Here is a 27,423-nt window from a genome sequence, read left to right as displayed (position 1 = left end):
GCTTGTTATGGAGCCATAGCCCACACAAAGATTTGTATGATCTTCTTAGGAGATTTGTGCTTCCTTTCGAGACGCTTAAAATCTACACGATCAAACTGTGAGAAAGTTTCTGGTCTTAAATAAAACGCAAGAACAATGGTCGGATACAGAGAAATTAAATACCACTTGGGTGAATTACTTAGTGCTGATGGCCATTGGTTTTAAATCTAAATCCACATCTCTCTCGCACGCACACACGTCCAAATGTTTGTTTACACTGCTGCTGCTGCTGCTGATGATGATGATACAAGTTTTCAGTTTCACCTGCAGATTTTATAATCCCCAGAAAAAAGCAATGGCCGGTAAAAGAAAAAACAAAATATATCACGATTCACGATTTTCCTGCAATGTACAAACAATGAGCCTATTCTCTCAACTTTATAGTTGTTTTCCACAGCCCTAATATACAAACCCCACATGCGTACCTGGTATTCTGATGAAGGACCAGCCATGTCTGGGCTGGAGAGCCATTAGGCCCCCAGGGCTGTGAGCGTGGAAGGAGTGGGATCGGGAAGCCCAGTCATAGGCCAGCTCTGGTGAACCATAAAGGAAGCACTGCTTAGCAGCCAAACTCCCGCCATCCCTGACCTGCCGCCACTCATACTCAGCACTCCGATCTGGACAGTATCGCTCTATTGGAAGTGCAGTCACCTAGGAAACAATGCAAAAAAAGCAGATATGTTAAATAAGCTTATGCCAGTTCCAAGTGTTGATATTTGTTTATGAGACGCGCCATAAACATCCTCAGGAATGTATCCTATGGTTGAAATTTAAACCCAGCTTTGCCATGTGTCGTACACAACTCTGAGTCTTGAGGGAATGTGTCTTTTAAGAGGCAGGAAGGCTCATCGCTTTCGCTCCTTTGGAGTGTATCATTAATGGTTAGATATCCACTAACAAAGTAAAGTGGAGAATAGCTAACAACGGCTGGGAACAACATTAAACTTCACCAACCTGAAAAGATATAATAAATTAATCTACGTAAAAAGTTATCCTTCTACTGACACCTGCCTGAATGTCTGTTTTACCGTTATAACATTTTTTTTTCTTTTTTTAAGGGAGCAGTTTCCCATCGTAACACATACAAACGCACACACATACTCTTGCGTTTCCGACATTTTGACCGAACCCCTCTGTTCGGACAGGAAAGCGTGGCAGAGGTCTCTGGTGCTAACAGTGCTAACAGGTCTTCGGGTAACAGATGACCATTTCCTGTAGTGATTCACACCACCCTCATTCCCCTCCATTCTCCCTTTCTTTTCTCTTTCACTCCTCTCTCTTTCTCGCTCTCTCTTTCAGCTCTTGCCGAGGGTTTTATGGCTTGCTGACAAGCGGATGATATTATCTTCCTTTCATTCTTATCACCGTTGAAAAACAGCTCAATTTGGCTCGGCTTCTAGCTTTGGCGCGGACAGCTGACCAATGGGAGAATGTACACGCAGATGTGGCCTTAAAAGCCAATAAGGTCAAGAGCCCCTTGTGAACAAAGAGAAAAAAGTGCTAATCTATCTTATCACTTTCCCACAGTGCCCATATGCCCCTGGCGCCTGCAGGCTGGTGCCAACACTGTGCCAACTCCCACGGACACACAGCAGAGCCATGAGGCCAGGCAGGATCCCAACACTCATGCCTGCTTTAAAGTAGGGACGCCTCAGGCACAATAACAAAATTTTCATCTTAAATAAACCTATGTGTTATGCTGCAAAGTGTGCTACACCGCGCAGCTGATTTGTTTGACGCAAATCTGTGACGCACTTTGGGGCAAATGCCTTGGCTGTTAAGTGTAACACAGAGGCCGTACCTAATGTTCTGAGGGGTGTAATTAGTCAGATTTAATCTAACTCTCCTCAGATAAACGTCTTAGATTAAAATGGCCATAAACATCTGTTAATAACCTGATTTACAACTAAAACAACTTTCAAAGTCCTAAACAGCTGATTATTCTGCGCTGTGCCCTGGTTTGTTTATGAATTTAGTGAGGTAGCTCTCACAGTCTACTCTTCTTTCACAGTGGTGGGCTTGCATTGTTTAGTTGTACTTCAGTGAGGTCAAGCCCAGCTGAGAGACTCATCTGTGAGGGACTCCGGGTGGATAAATAAACCAACGCTGTGCTCAGTTCAAGCCACTGCTTTTGAGGTTTTATTTTAGATGGCCAGTTTGTTTATGATGCTCCGGGACATCACTGTCAGGGGCCGGCCACCAACGTGTGCTTCTACATTTTTAAGAATCAGAGCTCTACTTCAGGGGTCTGTCTCATGAACCTGAATTTCTTGCTTAGTCAGCAAAATTTAAGTTTGTTTCTCACAATGGGGCACTGTGTACTAAAATGGCAACGCTTCTTGTCTCTTCTGGTCCTATCGTCTAGTTACCATGCGAAGTAAACAATCATAACCCTAATAAACATTGAAAATAAAAAGGCAAGTCTTTATCAAGGTTTATCCATCAAGGAAAAATAATCAATTTCTTGTGGCCACTACATAAGGGTGTTACCTCACAATATTATTTATAATGATCAGAAATCTATAAAGAATTGAGGTAGTAATTGTGACTTTAATTAAAAATCTGTACTCGTTGTTTATACAAGTATTACAAGTACAGGTACTAGACATTTGTGTATGCAAGAACGATAAACACATAATACAAAGAGTAAAGAAATAACAGCACCCTTACCCTGGGCGTAGCTGTTAGTATGAACTTGGGTGGCTGGCTAGGTTGGCAGTGTCTACGGGAGGAGGTGGTGGAAGACTGTCTACTGTGGACAATTACGTCTGTGTGTCTGAAGAGCCATGGATTCTGGGCTGTGAAGACCAAGTCCTGTAGCAAACCAAAGCACAGATCGACATCAGAAATCACATCTTCAGTCACTTAATAACATACTGTCAACTGGAGTGTATCTGATTTGATGCTGGTGTGTGAGAATGGATAAAGTAGAAATGGTAGCTTGAGAGTAAGCAAATTAAATGGATGCACAGCACCACCTAGTGTTAACAGTCAACATTGCAGTTAGCGACACTTACATGGGTGTACTTTCAATTCCACAAAGAAAAAAAACATCTATCCCCAATCCGAGGATTCCTAGCCCCCTCAGAGACAATACAGGACACCAGTTATTTACAGTTATTCTTATGAAGCCAAATGACCAACACAGAACTGGGTTTCCATGACGAATGAACAGAAGTAGCTGCCATAAGCAAGAATAAATCATTTTTATTAATGTTTTTCACTGCATGTTAACAGAGAAGGCGTGAGAGAAGAATGCTGAGAGCAGGAGGGAAGGAGAGAGAGAATTAAAAGACAAATGGAAAAGAAAGAGAACAACAAGTGAAACAAAGGAAAAAACAGTTTGAAATTGCGGAATCAGAAAGAGAAATAGATTTGAAGAAGAAAGAAAAAGAGTTGGTCGTTGATATAAAACAGATTCAGAACAAGAGAAAAGGGAAGAACAAAAAGATGTACTCTGAAAGAGAGTGAGCTAATAATAAAGAAAGAGAAATGGAAACAAAGACCAATAGAGTGCAAGAGAGAGTGACAGAGCAGGAGAGAGACAGTAGATGTGGTTGTGTCTGGACACCCGGAGTCTGGGCTGGTTTCCCAAACCCAAGCAGAGAGAGAAGATATGTCTGGAAACTCTCACCAAGAATGGTTGAAAAACGAGGTGTGTTAGAGAGGCACGAACATCCAGATCAAATATTTTGACTTTCAGAGCGTTAAAACCCCACTGCGGCTAAATAATCAAAAACATTATCTTAATATTCATTTTTTTGTATACAAATTTCATTCACACTGCCTGATTTTCTGGTTATTATTCATTCATTCATTCATTATCTGTAAGCTCTTATCCAGTTCAGGGTCGCGATGGGTCCAGAGTCTACCTGTAATCATTGGGCGCAAGGTGGGAATGCACCCTGGAGGGGGCGCCAGTCCTTCACAGGGCAACACTCACACACACATTCACTCACACACCTACGGACATTTTTGAGTCGCCAATCCACCTACCAACGTGTGTTTTTGGACTGTGGGAGGAAACCGTAGCAACCGGAAGAAACCCACGCAGACACAGGGAGAACACACCAACTCCTCACAGACAGTCACCCGGAGGAAACCCACGCGGAGACGGGGAGAACACCCCAACTCCTCACAGTCACCCGGAGCGGGAATCGAACCCACAACCTCCAGGTCACAAAGCTCCAGGGACTGCGACACTACCTGTTGCACCACCGTGCATAATTTTTAATTCATTCAGAAACTTTCTTTAAAACTAAACCAAATGTTTCATGGGTTGCTTTAGTTTTCATTTTTATGGTCGCTTTAAGATGATCATATATAAATCAATATATATCAATATATAAATGAAAAAAAACAAGGTCAATAATATGACAATACTTCAACAGTAATGTTTTGGCTCGCAGAACGCTCTTACGCGCGAATGTTTAAGTTTTGATTATATCTACAAATCTGTCTTCACAAATCTAGCCTCAGAGGCAAAGGGGACCAATATCATTTATTTAGGCTCGTGCATGCAACAAAGGTTCCAACACAAACGAAGCACACTGTTTATAGCAGCCAAACTGCCATACGGTACACCATACTGGTACATCACAGACCTAATGGTGCTCAAACTCTTCCATCAACAGAGGTTACGGTTACAGAGGTTTCCATCAACAGAGGTTACAGCTCTCTGGATAAATACAGAAAACTGAGATGCTTTTTTTGCACCAACCTGAAGCACACTAAGGGCTTGAGGGAGGTTTAGAAAGCTTTGTGAAAAGCAGCTGCTTCCTCTTTCGTCAGGAGAAGACCCAGCAACTGAGGGTCAAAGTTCCTCCGGCTCTGAGCTAGGGCTGCAGTGTGCTGCATGTAAATCATTATTGTAATACTGTTCGTAATCACAGGAGGCATCAATATCCCAACGTGCCATCAGACATCTAGCATTACTGCATTAGCTTACTTTTATAGGCTAATTATCTAAAGAATGCAGACATATTTGCATAATTAAACTTTAACCAGTTAGTTAATTCACTGGAGTCTTGGCGTAAAATTTCAACTTCTATGACTCAAAAATAATGAAAAACCATCCATTTGGGTGCACTTTGAAAAGTAAAGCTCTGTTTCAACAAAACAACAGCTTCAAGTATATTCTGAAGAATCATGATCATTCACAGACATTTAGAACTTCTAAGGATGGCAAGGAAAGCCATTGTCAACTTGCCATGAGTCAGTGGGGAGGGTAAAGTTAGTATTTGCTGTAGTGTCAGATTCCTGTCCATGCTCCAGTAGAGCTGGGAGACGCTGCACTGTGCAAGAGGCCAAGGAGCAGAAGAGTAGGATTACGCTTCTGTCAGCACCTGAGGAATAGACCTCTCCTTGCCATTAGCTTTCCACAAGTCTAACTCCCAATTGCAACACACACCAAGCATTCCTGCTGCTCCACAGCTCCTCTACAGAGTCAGGATCCTGGGGAGTTCACAACCAGCTTAATTTACATGACCTCTCCAACTCCAATCTGCCAGCTCCTGTTCTATTCCATCACAGATTTCTTTATGAAAGACTTTGGCCAAAAAACAGATTTCCATATTTTTTCCCTTTTCAAAGGAGAGCCGAGGACAATGATTCTAACGAGTAATGAAGTGCAGAAATCACCATGTCCTTCAGTCCAATCAAACAGGTTTATTCATGTGGTTGAGAAAGTAAAAAATCTAGCAGTATGAGCTTGGCAAACATGTGCTGGTACAGATCATACAGTGCTAAAAGGTAAATTACATCACAGTTAGTGCCGACCCTGCAACGCGATTGGCTGAGAGACGTTCCAGAAGTGCCAAAATTACACTAAACACAAGTGACATGACAATGACACATCGCTTACAAGACAGCGGTGGGGTGCTTTGATTTTTTCAACCAATGTGGAACCAGTGAGACGAAATTTACCTAATTTTACCTCATGGAAGGTTGATAAACAAACAAATCTTTTTCTGTCTTCTTTATCCTAAAACCTAATAACAAACAGTGATAAACTTTGGTGTAATCGCAATAACACACTCAAGGTTCATGATAAAACGCGAGATATTGGCACTGGTGTACTGATCCCTCTCCTGTATCGTTTCTGAAGTATAAGTACTATCTAAACAGGTTAGCCTAGTAGCCTAGAAACGATGTGTCCTATTCAATGCACCACATCTGGGTAAGGAAGAAAACTGTGAATCTGATTCACTAAAATTGAGTAAAAACGGACCATCTCAGGTGAGAAGCTTTGAATGAGCACATCATGACATAGTCCTAGCAACTAATGAGGACCACTCAGTCCCCCTCTGTGCTCAACAAGGAAGCAGATTTTCTCTCACACTCTGCCTCTAAAATCTCAGACACACACACCAGCTCAAACACAAGAAGTGTCCTGTTTCTATGCAGCACAGCTGACTAATTTCCGGTCCAAGGATACGGTGAGTATTTTGGAGAAAATCAAACCTTTGAGGGATGCAGTTATTCATAGAGAACAGGATTTTGGCCTTTTGCTCACATTACTAAAACTGTAACTGTTCTACGGGTATTTTCACAAAGACATCCTAAATATACTGTAGCACTCTGGCTTTAAAAGACTAGTACATCCATCAGTTCCTCGGAGAGAACTGAAACATCAGTGACCTGCAGGCTGAAATATGCAGTTTCGAGTTCGGTAGACAAAAAAAATGGCTATAAATCATCCTCACCAGTTCACATATTCAGCCCCAGCAAAGAGAAAATTGTAACCTATTGTAACCTGATATTTACAGAAGGCAGCAATGTGCAAAGCTGCTGTCTAACAAACTAAATGTTGTTTTTCCTATATACAATTTTTAGTATATAAAAGCTGTCAAAATAGGTTAAACTGAAATAAATGAAATGCAGATATTTACATTGTCCCAAAACCTAGCAGGCTGTCTAACTAGAGAGCATTTTACATCACAGTGTGCTGTCCCAATTCGTAGATACCTCATGATATCTTAATTTGACCGAATTTTAAGGCATCATCAAATCCTCCTTTGCTGCGAGGGCAATCCCAGGATGCAACGCAAGAACAACTCCTGTCCGTTTCCCTCTTCTCCCAGATAAATAATAATTAAAATTGCGATTACTGAAACACCGAGGTAAAGAAACAAGCCATGGGTGGGAACAAGCCATGACGCAATCGCTCTCTAACTACAGCCTCTCAATGATCTGCCTCATGAGGACAGACGACCATTAGAATGCTTTCTACTTAAACAGCTGTCTATGCTCCCAGTGCCTACCTTGGCAGCTCACTAGGTTTTGGGACAGACCTATTGTTTCCGTTTTGAAAGTCCATCCATCCATTATCTGTAACCGCTTATCCAATTTAGGGTCGCGGTGGGTCCAGAGCCTACCTGGAATCATCGGGTGCAAGGCGGGAATACACCCTGGAGGGGACGCCAGTCCTTCACAGGGCAACACAGACACACACACATTCACTCACACCTACGGACACTTTCGAGTCGCCAATCCACCTGCAACGTGTGTTTTTGGACTGTGGGAGGAAACCGGAGCACCCGGAGGAAACCCACGCGGACACGGGGAGAACACACCAACTCCTCACAGACAGTCACCCGGAGCGGGAATCGAACCCACAACCTCCAGGCCCCTGGAGCTGTGTGACTGCGACACTACCTGCTGCGCCACCGTGCCGCCCGTTTTGAAAGTCGCTTATACCAAATGATTCTGTTAACGCTGTGGTCTCCATGACCACCAAAGGGACTCACCCGCAGGACGGTGCTGTTGTGAATGTTGGGGAATGATGTTGGCCTGTCTGGCCACAGGATGAGGTCTCTGTTAGAAAAACAATGGGTTTCAGAGCTCCACTCAGCCTTCCTCTCGCCACTCTCCTCCTGCTCAGTCCAAAGCCGCTGATGATGTAGCCGATGGGCAGCTTTAAAGGAGAGGTAAAGTGCTAGCCACCTGTACAGAGCACAGAGGGAAGGAAGAATTTTAAGTACTGTAGTATAATCACCTCTTATGCACCTATTGATGTTGTTCTTTTGTATTTGATTCCAAACTATTCTACTAAAGAGACTCTTGATACGTCTAGAGATCTGTTTCTGTAAATTAGGGTCCATATTATAGTTTTCTGGTCTGGGGAATGTATGGTAGGTTATGAAACTTTTACAGTGTTTAGATATTATATAAACATTTCATTAAAACAAGTATTGTTTTACTTGATATGGCCCCTTTAAAGATAAAGTGTACTCAGCTGTACTCAGACTCCTCTTTGAAGGCTGAATCAGGAGAGCTGATTCAGCCATAGATATCTATTTTCCCATGCTTCATTTGGTGGGAACTTGTATAAAAGTGAAACAGATCCAGAATGTAGATGGAACTTTTTAAAGAAGTTTCACCAACAGAACCATGGTATGAGCAAAAAAAATAACGGACCTGGACAGAGTGCCCTGCAGCATGATGTTGGACATCTCTGCTGGTGACACATCAATGAACCGGAGAAAGGAGAAGCAGCTGCCTTCATCATCACCTACAGAGTGTTAAGAAAACATGTTTAGAAAAAGTGTAAAAGACATACATAAATATATGAGAGAGAGAGAGAGAGAGGCTCACTTCTCCGATGGAATAAAGACTGCTGAATGTTTTGAGAGGAGAAAGGGGAGAGCAGAACCTGCAGCAGCCTGTAATTCAGAGAAACAAGAGGAGGAAAAAGTAAGGAAAAAAACTCTAGTATTTCCAGACATGTTACAATTTGCCTGTCTGTTTCAACTATTTTCAGCACATGAAACTTAATATTTAAAACCTTTCAGAAGTGTACAGTAAGCAAAATGGACTGTATTAGTGAACTTACTTGACCCTCCCCAGGCTGCAGGTGTTAAGGAAGCCTTGGCGAAAGAGGAACTTGGCCATGATGAAGGGTTTCAGAGACATATGAAAGGGTGAACGCGTCTCCTGTCGCTCAAAAAGGTCTGGGTGATTACACACCTACACACACACACATAAATCTGTTATTAGACACTTAGAGTCTTGTTAGAAAGTCATGGTTCCATGTAGCTCAGTAGCACCCTCTACCTTCCTGAACTGCATGACGAGGTTCATGAGGCTGCTGGTGGTGCTGTGGGCTTGCTGAGCAGTGCCCATGGATGACTGTAGCAGGTCCTCTATGGAGATCTTGTTCTTCAGGGCCTGGTACAATAGCCTCTGTCTGCTCGTCAGTTGGCAATAGGTCAAAATTTCAATCTGTGAATAGTAAAGCCTTCGGTTTGCAATCACACAAATAAACAAGAAGTCTTGGACCAAAAATCTTAAGGGTGTCCATCACATTAGATATTTTTGGACATGGTGGAAAGCAGAAAAAAAAAAAAGTACCTTGTCCGAGAGCTCATTCTCCACATCTTTCTTTATTCTACGAAGCATGAAAGGCTTCAGTATCATGTGCAGTCTGGAGAGCTGATCTGCCGTTCAGGAAAAGGACAAATGCTGTCTTTAATTTAAAACCTACTTAGAGTCACGGATCATTCATTGTGACAGCTGTTGAACATTAAGCCATTTATATCAATTTCACATTAATACGATTTTAGACGGCTAACTGGGGTTTAAACAGACCACTTCAAAAGCACTACTCACTTTCATCGATGGCAGATTTGTTCTCAGCATGGCTTTCTATGTCTTTGGAGAACCATTCATTGAACTCCTCATGAGAGTCAAAGAGAGTTGGCATGATGAAGTGAAGCAAGGCCCACAACTGAGGAGAAAACAGATTTAGAAAATCCCACCAATCTCTCTCTCTTTCAAACAGATATAAGGGTTTAATATTTACCCAACACCAAGACATAGGATCATAAACATTCTCAAATGTGCTCCTAATTTAAAATTACTTGCTACTTTATTAGGTACACCTACATGTGTGCTGTATCCGTTATCCATTTGTGGTTGAACAATTATAGACTGTAGTCCTGGTCTCATCATATCAATAGTTAATTTACATTATGATGTTAATGAGTGTTATACTGCTGTGAGCGTATCAGGCAACAGTTTAAATTCTGTGCACACATCTTGTCCACTGTGAAAAATACCCCTCACAAACCAGGGTGTTCAAATGTGGTAGTTAAATTGTTTTAGCTGAAGGAGACTACAGCATGAGTAGCTGATGCTAGGATAAAACCACTAAATTTAAGAGAAGGCTTGCTTTTCAAGTGATGGTCTAGTTCTGAATAAGATAAAGGAAAGCTAAAACATTCCGCCATGAGACACAGACTACAAGCATTTTATTGGTCCTAGAGATTAGCCTTGTTTAACCATGATTCCTCCACAAAAACCAGGACCATTTTGTCCAAAAACAGTCCAAAAACAGTCCAAAAACAATCACTCTCATGTACACTTGTGGTGTGAGCTCACCTCGGCCATTGTGTTCTGGATGGGTGTTCCTGTTAGTAGCAGTCTATTTCGACACTGAAACTGAAGCAGGATTTTCCACCGCACGCTGTCAAGCAGAACCACACAAACTCATCCTCATCAAATAGCTAACGCACATTATGTTTGGTGAAAGATGTAACAAGGTCTATCAGCATGGCAACAGCAGTGAGGCCCAGACTGAAACCAAAAAACAGGGCCTGTCGCAATCTGAAACTAAGGCTCTGCTTGACTGAAGGACTTAAAAGTTCTCTGGGGTTGCTCTGGTGGCTGTAAGAGGAACTCAGCATGGTCATAAATCATCTTTCACCACAACAGAAGCTGCTGAAGAATTTGCTCTCAGCCTCAGTCGGGTACAATCTCACACATCGTGTTTTGGGAGATGGGTTCCAGCCCATGCGTGGTGTTAGCACAGGCCTGGAGAACAACAACATCAGAGATCAGCCCGGGGAAAGGAAACATCAGAGATGCCACAGTCCTGCAGACTTTCTTCTAGAAGCTCTTTCCAAATACCTCCTTTGAAAATTTTAATAAAAAGGAAGGCCATAATCCTTTGGCAGAATAAGACAGTAGGCTGGAGAGAGAAATGTAGGGGCTATGGTTTAGTCCAACTCGGAATTTTAGGGGCTCCAGAATGGTGTGGCTCTCTAAAGGTTGGACCAATCTTTAGAAAATCGCTGTTTCCATCCCTAGAGATGCCTCAGCCATCAAGGAGTTGAAGAAAGCATGGTTAGACTCTGGGTGGGTAGTATGATCCCACACCTCCCATCATCGCAGTGCATGCAGTGCCAGCCAGTAGGAGTATCCACTGGCTGACAATGCAGAATGGGCAGTTGGCACTCTGCCCCAATGAGATGAACTATCTCATTTAGTTGCATTAGCAGCAACTCAAAAGGAATTAACTGGCTACAAATGTCTCAGACGCAGCACACCTTCACTTTGCTTGCCTCTATACTCCTAGCCTGGTGGCATTGTGTGTAAATGGAAGAATCCTAGCTAACAGGGTGGGACTGGTGATGACTAAAACTTGGGGAGAAATTTCTTAACAAACTTGGTTATAAAATAAACAAAAAGAAAAGATTGATAAAAAGGCATTCACTGCTGAGCTGTTATTACAACTATCTTAGCACCAGCCTTTGCTGATAGCTAATTTCAGAGGGTTTTTTAACCACTTTCCAACTCCTAAGCAATATATAATTATTTCTTTGGGTTGATTCAATCTGAAAAGCTCTCATTATTTAAAAGATAACTGCGCAAATAAAAAAATTAAATAACCATCCATGATAAACTTGTACCTGGTGCTGCTCTTCAGTGCCTGAGCCTCATCCAGAACCATGTACTGCCACTTTACTCGCTGGAAGTACTTCACATCCTGGACCACCAGCTGATAACTGGTAATTACTACATGGAAAGGCGCATTCTGTGTGTACAGAGTTTTCTACATAGAAAACACAGGGGAAAAAAACACAGTTGATTTCATAAGTTCTGTGTCGTCCAATGATCTCATAGCACTGGTGTGGAGAGCAAAAAATGCTCACCTGGCTCCAAAACTTTCTGATTACTTTGCGGTCATGGGGGTTCCCCCAGTACGGCAAAACCTGTGGATCAGATAAATAAATCTATTACTCAGCAAATCTATTACTCTTAAAATCAAGACATCATCATGAAGTCATTTTTAACTTCCTGACTAAGCAGGAATTTGTACACGAAACCAGAACATTCCTCAGGGTATTCTATATACTGTTAGCAACAAACCTGAGAGAAAATTTAAACTATTTTTCCTTTTGTGTCTACATCAATTAATCATATTTCTGATTAACATATTTTTTAGCTGTAGTTGATTTCATTTTCACTGTGGCCTTTCAAATAGTTATTAATTTCTTCTCTATTCCTTGTGAGTACAAAGCTTAAGTTGAAAAATGTCAGTAGCAATGATACAATATTGCCCCCTACAGATCAACTTATTTCTCAGTCTCATTTGGCTGTAGGGACCTGCCATCCGTTTCCATACAGTTCCACTAAAAGTTTAAAAATAGGAATATGCAACCTTGTCCAATTGTTATTGTTCTGAAAATAGAACTAGTTCAATGGGTTTATGAAAGAAAGGGGGGGAAAAAAAGATGAGTGAGACATGTAAAGGACTCCGCAGTGGCAGGTGTCTTCCTGCGCAGCTGCAATGCTCACCTTGAATTTGGGCACGAAGCGGGTGAACTCTTGGTGCCAGTTGTTGAGTGTGGAAGCTGGGGAGATGATCAAGAAGGGTCCCCAAATATTGTCTCTCTGCAGAACAGGACACACATGGACACGCAAAAGTGTGCACACAGAAAATAAGGCCAACACACAGGTGCGTGGGGAAGGGAGGGTTGGGGAGATGGTGGGAAAGACGTGGAGAGGAGAGAGGGGTGAAAACAGGAAGCAACTGAAGGGGAGACAACATGCAAGCACAGTTTCCTATGGACCCACTGGCACAACTCTTTCATATCAAATTCCATTTCCTCCCTCCTTTGAAAGCCCCTAGGGCAGAGGGACATGGCCGATACAGCTGGAGAGTACTCACTGACACCAAACAACAGCACTGCAAATTCTGGGGTATGTTCAGAACACACTTTGTGTGAGTGAACAGAAGTCAGGACAGGAAAATGGAATGAGTGAGATGGAAATACAGCCTCTTCTGGGGTCTTAAACAGATTTATATATTAGGTTTCACTAAGACTGAAAAATATAAGCACAGCTGCCTGGTGCCAAACTGTTGTGGCAAAAGGCAGTGGTTATCAACTCCAGTCCAGTGACCCCATTGCCCCTACACAGTTTTAACTATTCCCTGATGTAACAAACCTGATCAGACTCAGAGGTTTAGGGTTAAGAGGTAATGGCAGTCATGAAACTAAAGGCCAAGCATGACCTGTACATTGAGCGCCTACTCCGTCTGTCTCAGGAGTGCTGAGAAACAAAATCCAAGCCCAGCAGTGCACTGTTTTATAATTAAATCTGCATTTATGACAACTTGGACCTTTGATGTTTACAGTTGAGAATCTCCTCGTTCCCAATTAAAAGTATTTGGCTGCTTGTGGACACATTTAATATCTCTTAAAAAAAGATGGGGTCTAAGGCACCCAGCTTAAACAGTCCTGTAATATAGTGATTAGGGGCGTAAAATTAGCATAGGCATGTTCCTTCAAATAAATAAATAAATTACTACATGGAAAAATGCCATTAGTCCAAACCAAGCACAAAGATGCACTTGGAAAATTGAAGCCTTATATTTTCTCAGGCATTGACAGATTTGAATCAGGTAGAAGGTAATACTTAAAGGAGTAGAATTTAGAATCTCAGTGCTAAAGCAATCACAAGTAAAACGCAGGGCTTAACAAATTAGGGGCAATTATCAATTGCAAATTTCAGGCCCTTATTGCAATTGAAATTTAACTTGCAATTATTTTGATTTATGTATTTATTTATTCATGTTTAAGCCCAGGCTTTCTCTGTGTTTATCTGAATTTACTGGTTGTAGTTGGGATATAAGGGCACACAGATATATGGTTTCTTCTGACTGGTCAGAGTCACAAGAAGACAATGTTGTGGATGATGAAAGTTATAATAAATGTTATATACTGCAATTAAAAATACAAAACTAATATACTGTATAACAAAACATGGTTATATCAGCCCCATTGCAAAAGAGAGAGCTTCGCAGTAATGCTTACCTCTGCAAGGTGGGCAAGCAGGGCAATGCTCTGCACCGTCTTCCCCAGTCCCATTTCATCTGCCAGGATGCCATTGATGCCCTGAGATAAAGAAGGTATGTGTTATTTTCTCTGCACACTTTCTTCACATATGAAGTTCACGTGTTTCCTGGAACCTACCTGTTCATATAGATTGGCTAGCCAGTTCATGCCTTTGAGCTGGTAGCCCTTGAGCTTGCCGCAGAAAATAGTGGGCTGAGGAATGTCTTCCCCAGCCTGAATGGAAGGATTGGACAAGCTGTAGCTCTCCCCAAAACCAGAGCCTGACACACTGGCCACATGAAGAGAGGCACAACGGCTGTCCTTCGCCTCCTCATCAAACTGCCTTGTCTGTTTCATACACAGTGAGACAACACAGTCAGCACTAAAGCCACGCCACTGACAGACAGCGGGTTTAACCTCTGAAATGTCTAGAACTAATGAAACAGATCAGACCAGTTTATGTTAAATTTAAACACTAAATACAGGCTCATTTATAACTTATTATAATAAGATAAAACATCTGCTTATTATACGGAATGATATTAAAAGCATTTGTATGAATAAACCATTGCTGGTGTATAGGAACATCATCCCCACATTCATATATACTCACTCTAGCCTGATGAATATGAAAGGCTTCTTTTGCGTTCCGCAGGGCTTGAGACTTGTAATATTCGCTGTCTGTAGAAAATGTTAATACGTTTTTAACCACGTGGAACTTACACAATATATCCATTCATACTTTCACATAGGGATGGGTGGTATCCACATTTTTCATACCATCTCAAAATATTAACATGGTATACAGTATTGCTGTGGGTTGGGGTTGCGCTGTCAGGCTCATATCTCTGCGTGAGCCTCATATCTGTGAGTGTGAGTCGAGTGCAGAACAGAAATTTGACACACCACACAGACTTCATGTGCCCTCATTTTGAAATGCCACTGTATGCAGTATTATTGTTATACCACCCAACCCTACTTTCACGTAAAATAAATATTAAATCACTGAGCGCATATTCATAATTTACTAATCAGAATGGGTCACAGAAGCCTACCATAATCCTCCTGACTGACATTGACCATCACTCCCCCTCCAATGTCTATCTGACGCTGGGATGTGTTCTCATCCAGTTTCCTTAGGATCTCTTCTTGAGTGCTGTCTCCTCCTGCTGCTTTCTGCTTGCCTCCCATGAAGTGGGCATAAAGCTCAGTCTGCGTGATGAGGAAGTTCAACTTCCGCTGCTGTCTCTTGGCCTGAGCAGATACAAAACAGACATTTCACATGTTCACATGTTCAGGTAGAATGCATTTAAATTTAATAGGAAAAATAGACAAAACATTGTTTGCATTTATATTTGGTTACTGACATAAATATGTTTAATAATACTTAATAATAATGCTTTACAATTTCTTACTATGTGCAGTCAAACAGGTAGTACATTCAGGTAGATATTACATGAACTACCTGGACACACTCTTATTAATATAAAACCACTTTGATCAAAGACTGAAATGACTTTAATGCACTCACTCTGTGCAATGTTAGTGGATTCAAATTATTAATAGGAGAAAAACATTTACAGAACGTAAAAATGTATTAATAAGTATTAATAATTTATATATTGAAGTATCATCCATATTGTAAAAAGTAATCATCAAAAACTATTAACAGGACAATTAAAAATTTAAATGCCAAAGCAAGGTTACTAAAACAAAGGGCATATGTTACAAATAAATTATAACATAGTGTGTACCTCTCTCATCTCCTCGTCTAGTTTCCGCTGTTCTAGCGCCTCTTTTTCTGCACGTTTTCTATGCTCTTTCTCCACCTTCTCATACTTCTTCCAGTACAACAGCATTTCTTTGGTGAGGCGGCGAGCACGTGGTAAAGTCTCTTTGCAGTTCTTCTGGGCCTGGATCGCAGCCCTACGCACCTCACGCATGCACTGATGGGCCAGCTGGGCACACACACACACAGTGAATCAATATCCTCAGCAGCATAAAACAAACACTTTGTAAAGTCCATGTATTTTAGTTCCATTATTACCTTTTTGGCATTTGTTAAAACAAAGTTCTTTGCAGATGCTTTCTGTTTAAAAGCCTATAAACAAGAAAAATAAAGAAAAGAATGGGAATAGTTATGAAACATGTGGTAATGCTAAAATAATTTGTAGAGGAGGGATAAAGACTGTTTTCCCCACATATGATCATACTTTAGGGTTTTCTTTTTTGGCAATGGTGAGCCAGACTTTGCGCCTACGAGCATTCAACTGCTCAATTGTTAAGTGCTTCTTCTTTGTCATGGGCAGCGGTGCATCATGGGAGAACTTGGCGAATATTTTGTTGATGTATGGCCGTCCCTCTATGGAAAGATCTTCACCCCGTTTTTTCTTCTTTTTCATCTTCTTTAACTTGGCTGTGACAAAAGAGAACAACATTGATCAAGGCCAGATTACACAAAGCACAAGAAAAAACCCAAAAGGAATATTTTCCTCTGCCCTACCCTTAAATTTCTTCTCCTCCTTAATCTTCTTTTTCTTGGGCCCCAACAGATGGCGCTGTTGCTCATAGAAAGGATCTTGTGTGGACAGAAGGCCAGAGCTGTAGTATTGATACTGCTGCAGCTGGGAACAAACATCATTATATTTTTTCACCTTTAGTACCATTACAATAAGAGCTGGATTTCTGTGAGCCTGGGCATGCATGCGGTTGTTTAAATACCTCACGGTCAGCCTGGAACTTGCTCTGATGCGACCTGGTAAACTTATGTAATCGAAGCATGTCGTGTAGCTCCTCCCGGGTCATTGAGAAATCTGAGTCATCTGAGTCTGTGTCCGAATCCGTAGTGTCGTCACTTAACAAGATGCCCTGAAAATAACAAAACAACACACATAAATCACAGTAGGATTGTTGATTGAACAATTGGGACTGTCCATGTCGAGAACCCAAAAGGTCCTTTGGGAACAGCACGTAAACATTAGAAAATTGGGTAAAAATTAAATATTTCTAATGTGCTTCAAGTCTAATGTGCTTCAAGTTTAGTTTCCTACTGGAAATACTAATTTCGATATACGTTTTGTACTGTTACTGATAAAAACAGATGTGCAAGTAGATTAAGATTTCTGTCTTGAAAACATACTTACATTAAAAAACGTAACACATCAAAACACAAAAACAAGTGTGTGATCAATAAGGCACCTAGTGTTCAAGACTTACTACTGCAGTATAAGCTTCCATTATTTGTTAGGTAAATTATTTCAGTGTCAATTAATGCAAATAAAAAGAAAATCTTGGATAACTGACTATATCTGACTATGGTGAGAATTGTGTACAATGTTCAGAACTAATACCTTTAGCCATTTTCGGCTCTTCCGTAGCTTGGAGAAGTTATACAGACTGGCTTTGTCAGTCTTGTGCTCTGTAGAAGAGAGGATCATGTTTAGTACTAAGTCTGCAATGGATTTATTACAAAAAAAGAACAATAAGTCATGATACATACCCTGTAGCAGTGCTCCATTGAGAGTTCCACATTCTGTCCCTCCTCCACCAGACCTCTTGTTTCCTCCCTCAGTGTCCAGGGGCTCTTCCTTCACAGCTAGTATTGGGGCATGAGGGTTGGAGGGGGCCAGAGAAGGCCCCTCACCCAAACCATCATCGCTGTCATCACTGAAACACACAAAAATAAGACTACATTCCAGCCCCAAGTAAAACGTTACATTGTGCTACACTTGCATCTATAATGGATTCAAATCTTAGATTACTTACAACAAAAACATACTTGTCAAATATCATCTGTAGCTTTTGCTCTACCACAGATCTTTTTGGGCAAACCTCTTACCTGGATATGTCCTGACTGAATACAACAGAGGTGTGACGGAGGAAGGCGTCAAGTCTGAGAGAGCGCTCCAGGTGCTGCAAATGAAGCGGTTTGGCCAGCTTTGAGGAGGCAGATTCCATGCCATCCTGCTCTGAGGCCATAAGGAAACCAAGTGTCCTAGGCCCAGCAGGGCACTCACTGTGAAGATGAACACAAGAACAGATACTTGCAGAATGAGGAACAGGACACTTAGTACCATAGGTGACATAGTAATGTCTTAGTGTCACAGTGTTTAAAAACACCAACAGCACGTCTGTACCATGACCACTGAAGAAAGGGAGAAAGTAGAGAAAGCCCAATACAAACCTTTAAGTTTTGTCACCAGTAAGAAATGATAGAGCATCCCCTGATGTAACTATACACACTAAATATAGTTAACAGTGTATTGTTCTGAAACACCTGTCCAAATTACAATAACAGCTTACCTTAGGAAAATTGGAATCCGTCATTTCTAATTCCAAGGGACAGATTTCATGAACTTGAAAGGCTTGAAAAAAAAGAGAAGAAATAGTAACGCTTGCATTCACTGGGCTACAACACAGTTACAGACAGATTTAACCCCATCCGTTGGGATTTGAAGACACAAAAGGAGTTATTCATAATTACCACTAAGAAATATATTAAGGTTGTAAATAGCGCTGGGTGATGTGACTAAAAAACTCATATCTCGATATGCCTAAAAAAAGGCAATATACGATACGATATTAAGGAAACCATAAAAAACTATAATGTCAAAGTATTAGTGTATATTTTAACACCAAAAAGAACACGCTGCATTATTTAACAGTAAATATCAAACTGTACGTCTAAGAAATGGTGATGTCCCAATCAAGTTTCTTTTGCCCCGATCCCTAAAGGAGTCTTTAAATATTGAGTATCTCTGATAATTAGATTTTCCTAGATAGTACTTTTACACAGTGCACACTTCAAGTAAACTCAGCATTGAAAAACAAACTGCCGGCATCCTAGCTGATTTTATAACAAAGTAAACAAATGATGTCTTGACAAACAGTTCACATAGCTACATAATTTAATATTGTTTTTAATCTTATATCAAATGATCTAAATGTGATTTTTACGTATTAAGAATTACTTTGATTCTAAAAGTCAGTCCTTTTTACTGCCAGCACAGGTGTGTTGAGGGAAAAATTAAATATAGCTTCTTTGAGACACGGTGCTAAGATTTTTATTCATTATTATATTTTTTTAAGCACCGACCTGTTTCAGCGTCGCCACAAAACCAACAAACACCTGTAGGCGGGACTGTGACTCCATTGGCTGCAGCACTAAATGATGGACAGCTAAGTCTGGCTGCTGATTGGCTAAATAAAAGTGACCACCAATGAGAATGACATTCTCTGTTTGGGAGCCGTGGAGTATCTGCCCTTCCCTCCGGCTGAGAGAGAGCAGTATGTCTAAAACATGTCATGGTCTTATTTGGAAATAAAGCTTCGCCACTGGTTTAATTTTTGTCCTTTGTTTACTTACTCATAGTTATCAGAGGTAGACCCGAAGGCGCGCGATAAATGTGATGAGAACTGCTCCAGCGGAGTACACGAACAATGGTAGGACAGTGGCGTGTGTCTGTTTGGGTAAGCGAGCGTGTGTGCACGCGCATGCGTAGGTGGGTGCACGCGCGAGAGAAAAACAGCTTAACGGAACATTTTTGCACTGTTTTAAATTTACTCAAATAGAAACCTGCGTATCCTTGACATAACGAAGAAGGTCAATGTCAAACTCGTGTAAAAAATACTATGTAATGTATCGATATATATCCCCCAGCTTTAGTTTGAGCTGAAGTCACGTTCACGCACCTACGTCAGAAGCTCACGCAATATCGCGATATGGCAAAGGTCTTATGAATTAAAAAACATACCGGTATTATTGTGCACGATATTATATCGCCCACCCCTAGGTGTATTACATATTTAGAAGGATTGTGAGGCCACATCAATGCATGGGCAACTTTCACAAGTATATTTAGATAATTAAAAAGAATTATTTGAAACCTTTCAATGATCTAGTACCTACCTATTTACTGGCATTTCTTTCCAGACATAACATACTGGATCAGACAAATAGCTCATGCTGCTACTATTACAGTAGCTTTAAAGCACTTTTAGAATTCACAACCTTAAATATGCTATGCATAGGCTCATGCGGTATTATGTTTATAATCTTAAAAACTAATTTTAGTAAAATATTACTTTAATTGTATTCATATTGTTTATCACTTTATATTTGAATATGTGTATAGGGTAAAATAAATTGTGTTTAAGGCTATGAATTAAACAGTATGTAACCTGGTAATAAACTGGTATGTAAACTGGTAGTGGGAAGCTGAAACATATTAATACACTACCAACCTCAGTACACATCATTAGTGACAAGCAAAATCAGAAAACAACACAATATAGTAACTGGCTCCCCAAGCAGAAGCCATGGATGACTGCAGAGGTGTGCGCAACACTGGGAACCTGAATGCAACCACAGAGTCACTGGATACTGTAGCTCTGAGAACAGCAAGGACCAGCTTGTCATGGGCCATGGAAGAGGCAAAGCATGTCTATGCATAGAAAATCTATGTCATGGCATCCAGGCCAAGCCAAAACAACTATAAGCCATCTTGACTTGGCTGTGATAGTGATGCCTTCCACCTAGCTCATTTAATGACTTCTATGCCCTACTTGAAGCATGTGACAGCAAAGGCAGCCAGTCTACTTCTTAATGACCAGTTACTCCCATAGCTGATATGAAGAGGACCCTACAGAGAGTCAAACCTGTGGAAGACTGCTGAACCAGACAAAATAACTAGCAGAGTGCTCCGGGTATGTGCAAATTGACTGGGATGTTTACATCTAAATCACTTGTTGCAATGCATGTGTCCTCTCACCGTTTAGGACAACATCATTATCCAAGTTTACAGTGTATTGCCTCAGTGACCACTGTCCATATGCATTAGGCATGAGACTGTTTAATGATTTCAGTTCAACATTCAATATCATCATCCTTCAGCATCCAGTAAGAAAGCAGAGCCTGCTGGGCCTGAACACCTCCCTCTGCAACTGGATCTTGGATTTCCTGACTGGGAGCCCCAGTCAGTCTAATCAAAAGTAAAAACTCCAGCACCACTTTTTACTGCACACTGGTGCAACTCAGGGATGTGTGTTTAGTTCACTGCTGTTCACTCTGCTGATGACATGTCTGTGGTGGGTCCCATCAGCTGGAACAGGCCACTGTAACAAGAGGAGTCGCAGCAGCTAACAGACCAGTACAGAACTGACCACCTGTCTCTTAATGTGCAAAAAAACAATGAGATGTTTATTGACTTCAGGAGAGTATAAAATTGCCACTCATCACCAAATAGTAATGTGTCTGATGTGGAGATTTTTAAAAGCATCAATTGTCTTGGTGTTCACATTGCAGAAAACTTCACCTAGTCCCTCTATACCAACTTCCATTTTCTAAAGAGACTGAGGAAAACTGATCTCCCATCCTCACGGTGCTCTACAGGAAATGTGCAGAGATGGGTTGGATGGTGGACTCCCAATTAATGTCATTCGTTTCTGAAGAAACATGTGAAAGGACAGGTACATTTACATTCAAATAGTGCATTAAATGGCCAAGAGATCAATTTGGGCTTCAACAAGACTGCAGCCTAATAATTAACCCACTGGAAGTAAGCCATAATATTTTGTGACCTATATAGTCCACTGTGAACAAAGTAATGAGCTCTACAAAATGTATTTCTCACGGATTTGATCGGAACTATATCTCAATTATTTGGTTGTGACTAATGTGGTGGGTAATTGGAATCCAGGGGATAAACTCATGACACTGAACTGTTGGCTACATTAAGAGCCAAGTTACTGTGCTTTAGACGTGGGCAGATGGTCGTTGTTAGCTTGTGTACAGTTAAACGAGGCTAGCAGCTGCATTCACCAGCAATGTTTAAGAGTCAAGCCTAATAATGTTAAGACCGATCATTATATTACTGTAAAATATTTAGATTATTTAAATTCGCAACTGAGCTGAAGTTAGCTCCATGTTCAGATGTTATTTCCGCCTTAAACGGAGCCGCAGTTACAAATAGAACCGTAGTTATATTTAAGGTGGAACGGATAGTTCGGAAAAGCAGCGGGGGATAATACAATACATTCGTGTTTCTTTAATATTGCACTTTGTACAGAGCGAATGGTCATGTTTATTAAACATCTGCAGGCAGTCGCTGAGTAAATGTTTGTGTTCACGTTCCCAATTTTCCCTCCGTCTGATAAATAAATAAAATTGGCAGGATTCTTCAGGCTAGTGACTAGCATAAGGTTCTTTTCAGTAAATCGAATACAGCACCTCCGCTAACAGTAAAGAGCCGACACTTTCGGCTCCCAAACGACTCTTCCTACTGAATCAGTAATTAACCCACCACATTACGTTAGATATTCCTTTACAGGACCAAGTTTACTTTTAATTAATAAAACAGACACGTCTGCTATTTAAAAAAAATAAACATCTTTTTGTTTACAGCTAATAAATATCGTTTTTTCTGGATGGATGAATTCCTAGAAAAATAAACATTCAACTCTTAAATAACAGGCCAGTCCCAATTATTACATTACGATTTGATCACAATTACTGTCCATTTGATTTCTATAAAAAATGTTTTGGTGCAAAATAAAGTGGGTTTTAATCGTTGTTTAAATATAATTAAACATTTGTTGAGATTCCATAACATTTAGCACTGCTATTTCTCTAAAACCTTAACAGCGCAGCATTAAGTTTGTTTAAGTATTTACAGCTAGAGAGCAAAATAACTAATTTGAATATTTAATACATTATGTCTGCAAATATATGTCAGTTATCATAAAATCTAGCAATTTAGTGCATTTTAAGGTGAAATGCATCAGAAAATACTATTTTTCCCCCAATTATGAATCACCCTAATTCCACCAATGACACTACCACCCTACCACGGTAGCATCCTCAAGACGGTGGGGGTGAAAACATGCTTTCTTCAAACACAGGATGGCAGCCCGCCACTTCTTTTCAGACTACAACTGATGCAACTCCACTAAACAGCTTATTGCTAAAAGACACATCTGAGGTCAGCTGAGAGATGTCCGTTTTACTCTCCCAGAGATCAAGGCCTAGTATGCTCTCTAAAACACCATCTTTTAGAAAACATGCTTTTACAAAATTTGAAATGTGTCGTCCCATCCCTTTTATGGAGGATATTTCAGAACAAGTTCCTAACATGTTGCCCATTGGTGAATTTATTATAGACTTTGTATTACAAAAGTACCTGAAAACTTACAACGTTGAATTGTTTTCATGATAAAACAACAAAACCGTTAGATTACATTAACAAATATAATTCTAATATCAACCACAGCCAAGGTTTTTATTTCTGAAAAATATATAATATTAAAAATGCAGGAGATGGTTGATATCAGGTAGATAATACCTCTACTTTTTACACAACACATTGAGGTTCAGTACAAAACTTAAGGAGGAATACATTGCTTTTGTACAATTATAATCCTAAATCTGCACTAACCTACCTAAATGCTGTCACTCGGGGTAAGAGCACCTGTCAAATGCTATAAAAATGTTTCCCAGTATATAAAATGTTTATAGACTTTAAAACAATTAAAAGCCAAAAAGTTTTCTGTGAGACACTGATACCATATATTATTTGTTTATTGATGCCAGAGCAAAACAACCAAAATATCAGCTTGTCACCCAGTCCCAACCTTCACATTAAGAGCCGAATCAAAGAGTTGATTCGCTTGTGAACGACACCGCTGTAGCTCAGGCCAGTCTGAAAGAAATAGTTGGTTTAAGGTGGAAAGAACCGTCAAATAAGAAGCTAACCCCAGCTACGACACAACAGGCCACATAAACAGGGACATTTAAAATTATTTTATTTATACGGTGTTGTGTCTCTGTTTCCAGTTCCTAAAATCATCCCTACAAACATTACAAACTGACTTACATTTGTATATTAAGTAAAAATTAGCACTAGCAACGGAGCTAAAGTTAGCATCATGTGCTGCGATTTATCATTTAAGGTGGAACGGTAAACTCCACCGAGATGCTAACTTCTTTCTCACTGCGAAATAGATGCATTATTTCCAGCCTCACATTCAGCGTTATTTTCCTGTTATTTATTGTACAGACTCGTCGCGTGTTTGTTTGTTTGTTTTGTCGGGCCGAGGCGCCAGAATGAATTCGTCAGCCGAGCTGCATTTAAGGTGGAGTGGAAAACTGTAATAAGTCGCAAGCGAACAGGAAGACAGTAAACTTTGGGCTCGTTTATTTGGAGAAATGCAGTTTAAATTAGGGCTCTGAGTTTAACAGCGCAGAGGCGGGCGGTCTGTGTCTGCCGCGTCGCCTTTCTGCCCTAAATGCCCCCTCTGCCCTGGAGAAGGGCAGCACCGCCGCTTCCACCCCTCCGGTTTTCAAACGTTAACCGTTAATTCTTTCTCCCTCCCGCTGCCCTCCGTCCGTAAAGCGCGGCTCACCTCCGTGCCCCCGCCCCGGCGCCGTGATCCGAGGGTCCGCTCCGGCTCCGCTGCTGCCCGCGCTCCTCTCTCCTCTCCGGCTCCAAGATGGCGGGTGTGTGCGCTTACGCGGAGAAGCAGAGCGGCGCGGAGACTGCAGCGGCGGAGCAGAGGCGGCCACTATCAGCGGCTCACAGAGCGGCCGCCACGGCGCCATGGCGAGGACGGAGCACGGAGCAGCCATAATAATCAATACCTGAGCGAACCAGGACACCTTCAAACACAATTCACATGCAATTAATGCAGTACTCTCAGCCGCTGTGTGAATATAGTCGAGTGTCCGTTCCAACTGTATCCTCAAAACTGATTTCACAGTCGAGATTAAACGTTTATTAGGTGTCCCACCTTTTCCACAGTCGATTATTAATGCCTGTAAATGGTGAAGACGTCTGTGATGTAGGCACCATGAATTATCGCGAGATCGACTAGGGAGTTCGGAGGGGGTTTACTGCAAACTATCGTGAGATTTAAAACGGGCGGATTTGAGTGAGGTTTTTCAGGGTCTAACACACGTGGTTGAGTTGTGAAACTGACCCGTGATTGTTGGGTATACCGATCAGCCATAACATTATAACCACTCTTTGTTTCTACACTCACAGTCCATTCTCTCAGCTTCACTGATCACATAGGAGCACTTATAATTCAGCAATTACAGACTGTAATTATAGACATTTACAGACAGATCTGCAAAGACTTTTAATCATCTCACCCTGCTCTTCAATGGACAGGACCACAGTGACCCAGACATGGTGCTGGTACAAGTGGATCAGACAAACCAGTCCTGCTAGAGTTTATGAGGCCTTTAATATCACTGCGGTGGCACGGTGGCACAGCAGGTTAGTGTCGCAGTCACACAGCTCCAGGGGCCTGGAGGTTGTGGGTTCCATTCCCGCTCCGGGTGACTGTCTGTGAGGAGTGTGGTGTGTTCTCCCTGTGTCAGCGTGGGTTTCCTCCCACAGTCCAAAAACACACGTTGGTAGGTGGATTGGCAACACAGAAGTGTCTGTAGGTGTTAATGTGTGTGTGTTGCCCTGTGAAGTACTGGCGCCCCTCCAGGGTGTATTCCCGCCTTGTGCCCAATGATTCCAGGTATGCCCTGGACCCACCGCGACCCTGAACTGGATAAGAGCTTACAGATAATGAATGAATGAATGAATAATATCACTGCTGGACTGAAAATAGTCCAACCAAAAAAAAATTCAGTCTGCCTCCCGTGGGTGGTGACCACTGATGAAGAGTAGAAGACAACACAAACTGTGCAGCAGCAGATGAACTACTGACATATCAGCTGCAAGATAGACCAAGGTAGGGGAGTCTACAAAGTGGACACAGTGTTTAGAAACTCCAGCTGCACTGCTGAATGATTGAATTGTACCAGTGCAACACACACTTTATCACTACATTAGTGTTCTTTCCTAATAAAACAATAGTGAGTTTTCTAAATGACTTTTGGCCCATGGCATTCACCCCAGTAGTTATGAAGTGCTTAGACAGAACATTCACTACCTATACCAAGGCTCTTCTGGAAAATGTAGTCCCTTTGCCGTACCACTAAAACCAATCAGTTCACTGATGACACACTCAGTTCTACCATCCACAGTCCTCATACACATAGAGGGCAGACACATTAGAATGCTGTTCATTGAGTGCAGTTCAGCATTCAACAGTTATCCCACACAAACCCTCTGTGAAACTCCTCACCCTGGCATGTCGATCCAAATCAGTAATAGCATCTAATATAGTATGATGAAGAGGATTCTTATAAGCTCCCATAGTCTGGTATTGAAATTGCACTGCTCCGAAAATAAAGGCTCTTTAAAGTGTGCTCAAAACTGCACAGTACATCTCAGGAGCAGCCTTCCCCCCAACTGCAGGATATTTACCACACCAGGCTAATCAACAGGGCCAACAGCTTCATCAACATCCCTAATCCAAACTTCTAACATCAGGCAGACGCTACAGAAGTGTGAAGTCCTGGACATCAAGAGTGACAAATAGCTTCTAATTGTGAATGGCTCTCACACATGGCACATCCTGACAACAGTTGAACTGGTGGAAGACTGTGACTCACACATTATTCATTCATTCATTCATTATCTGTAACCCTTATCAAATTCAGGGTCGCGGTGGGCCCAGAGCCTACCTGGATTCATTGGGCGCAAAGCAGGAATACACCCTGGAGGGGGCACCTGTCCTTCACAGGGCACTCGCACATTATTTATAGAATATACATTACATACACAGAAATGTTAATGCTACAACCAATCCTATTGTACTTGGGGTAAATCACATTGCAATTTATGACCGGAAATTGCACATTATACCTTTTTTTTTTTCACCACAGTCCTTTTAGTTATATTCCTGAATCATAGCAGTGTTTCTGTCGTGCTAAGAGAGAGATACCACCCAAATTCTTGCACTGAGAAAGAGTGAAAGAGGACTAACAGATTAAATACGGTCTGTAATAGAATTATAAAGTGCACCAACATGGAGCCTATGAAATGGAGAATTGTAGAAACATGAAGATAATTTTAATGTTTTTGCTCATCAGTGTTTAATAACATTTATAATGATATTGTCAAACGTACTGATCAGAATATTTGAGTCAGGAAAAAGCTTAAGGGCCCTAGTCAAATTAGAAATAACTTGAAAGCTCTGCTTTTTTTTTAGTACACAACTAATATTTACTTATTTGTCAATGTGGGAAACAAACTATAAGTTAGTATATTACCAATTATGTGCATTATATAAGCAAAAATAAACCTTTCATGTACAATGCACAGGGCAGAGCTTAGGGGCCCCAACTACAAATTTAAAACACAAAACA

The 27,423-nt window shown here is 41.2% G+C and overlaps 1 protein-coding gene across 1 annotated transcript in view; it reads right to left on the bottom strand.

The window, feature by feature from the left end:
* ino80 (INO80 complex ATPase subunit) overlaps nt 1-24,782 on the bottom strand; it is a 40,192-nt gene extending 15,410 nt beyond the window's left edge. The window contains exons 1-27 of the mRNA XM_066676952.1: nt 24,558-24,782; nt 18,462-18,523; nt 17,998-18,174; nt 17,659-17,825; nt 17,510-17,577; nt 16,881-17,027; nt 16,663-16,783; nt 16,373-16,575; nt 16,207-16,260; nt 15,914-16,117; nt 15,215-15,413; nt 14,773-14,840; nt 14,298-14,507; nt 14,139-14,219; nt 12,619-12,714; nt 11,973-12,032; nt 11,730-11,872; nt 10,420-10,504; nt 9,649-9,766; nt 9,391-9,476; nt 9,094-9,261; nt 8,873-9,006; nt 8,635-8,702; nt 8,458-8,551; nt 7,788-7,983; nt 2,710-2,853; nt 465-690 (exon numbers count right to left, since the gene is read on the bottom strand). Of these exons, the coding sequence (XP_066533049.1) occupies nt 465-690; nt 2,710-2,853; nt 7,788-7,983; nt 8,458-8,551; nt 8,635-8,702; nt 8,873-9,006; nt 9,094-9,261; nt 9,391-9,476; nt 9,649-9,766; nt 10,420-10,504; nt 11,730-11,872; nt 11,973-12,032; nt 12,619-12,714; nt 14,139-14,219; nt 14,298-14,507; nt 14,773-14,840; nt 15,215-15,413; nt 15,914-16,117; nt 16,207-16,260; nt 16,373-16,575; nt 16,663-16,783; nt 16,881-17,027; nt 17,510-17,577; nt 17,659-17,825; nt 17,998-18,137 (3,280 nt within the window). The 5' untranslated portion in view covers nt 18,138-18,174; nt 18,462-18,523; nt 24,558-24,782. The remainder of the gene's footprint in view (nt 1-464; nt 691-2,709; nt 2,854-7,787; nt 7,984-8,457; nt 8,552-8,634; nt 8,703-8,872; nt 9,007-9,093; nt 9,262-9,390; nt 9,477-9,648; nt 9,767-10,419; nt 10,505-11,729; nt 11,873-11,972; nt 12,033-12,618; nt 12,715-14,138; nt 14,220-14,297; nt 14,508-14,772; nt 14,841-15,214; nt 15,414-15,913; nt 16,118-16,206; nt 16,261-16,372; nt 16,576-16,662; nt 16,784-16,880; nt 17,028-17,509; nt 17,578-17,658; nt 17,826-17,997; nt 18,175-18,461; nt 18,524-24,557) is intronic.
* Nucleotides 24,783-27,423: the final 2,641 nt, after the last annotated feature.

Source organism: Hoplias malabaricus, chromosome 7 (genome assembly GCF_029633855.1).
Source record: "Hoplias malabaricus isolate fHopMal1 chromosome 7, fHopMal1.hap1, whole genome shotgun sequence".
In the NCBI taxonomy this organism is placed as follows: domain Eukaryota; kingdom Metazoa; phylum Chordata; class Actinopteri; order Characiformes; family Erythrinidae; genus Hoplias; species Hoplias malabaricus.
This window is presented reverse-complemented; position numbering and strand designations above follow the sequence as displayed.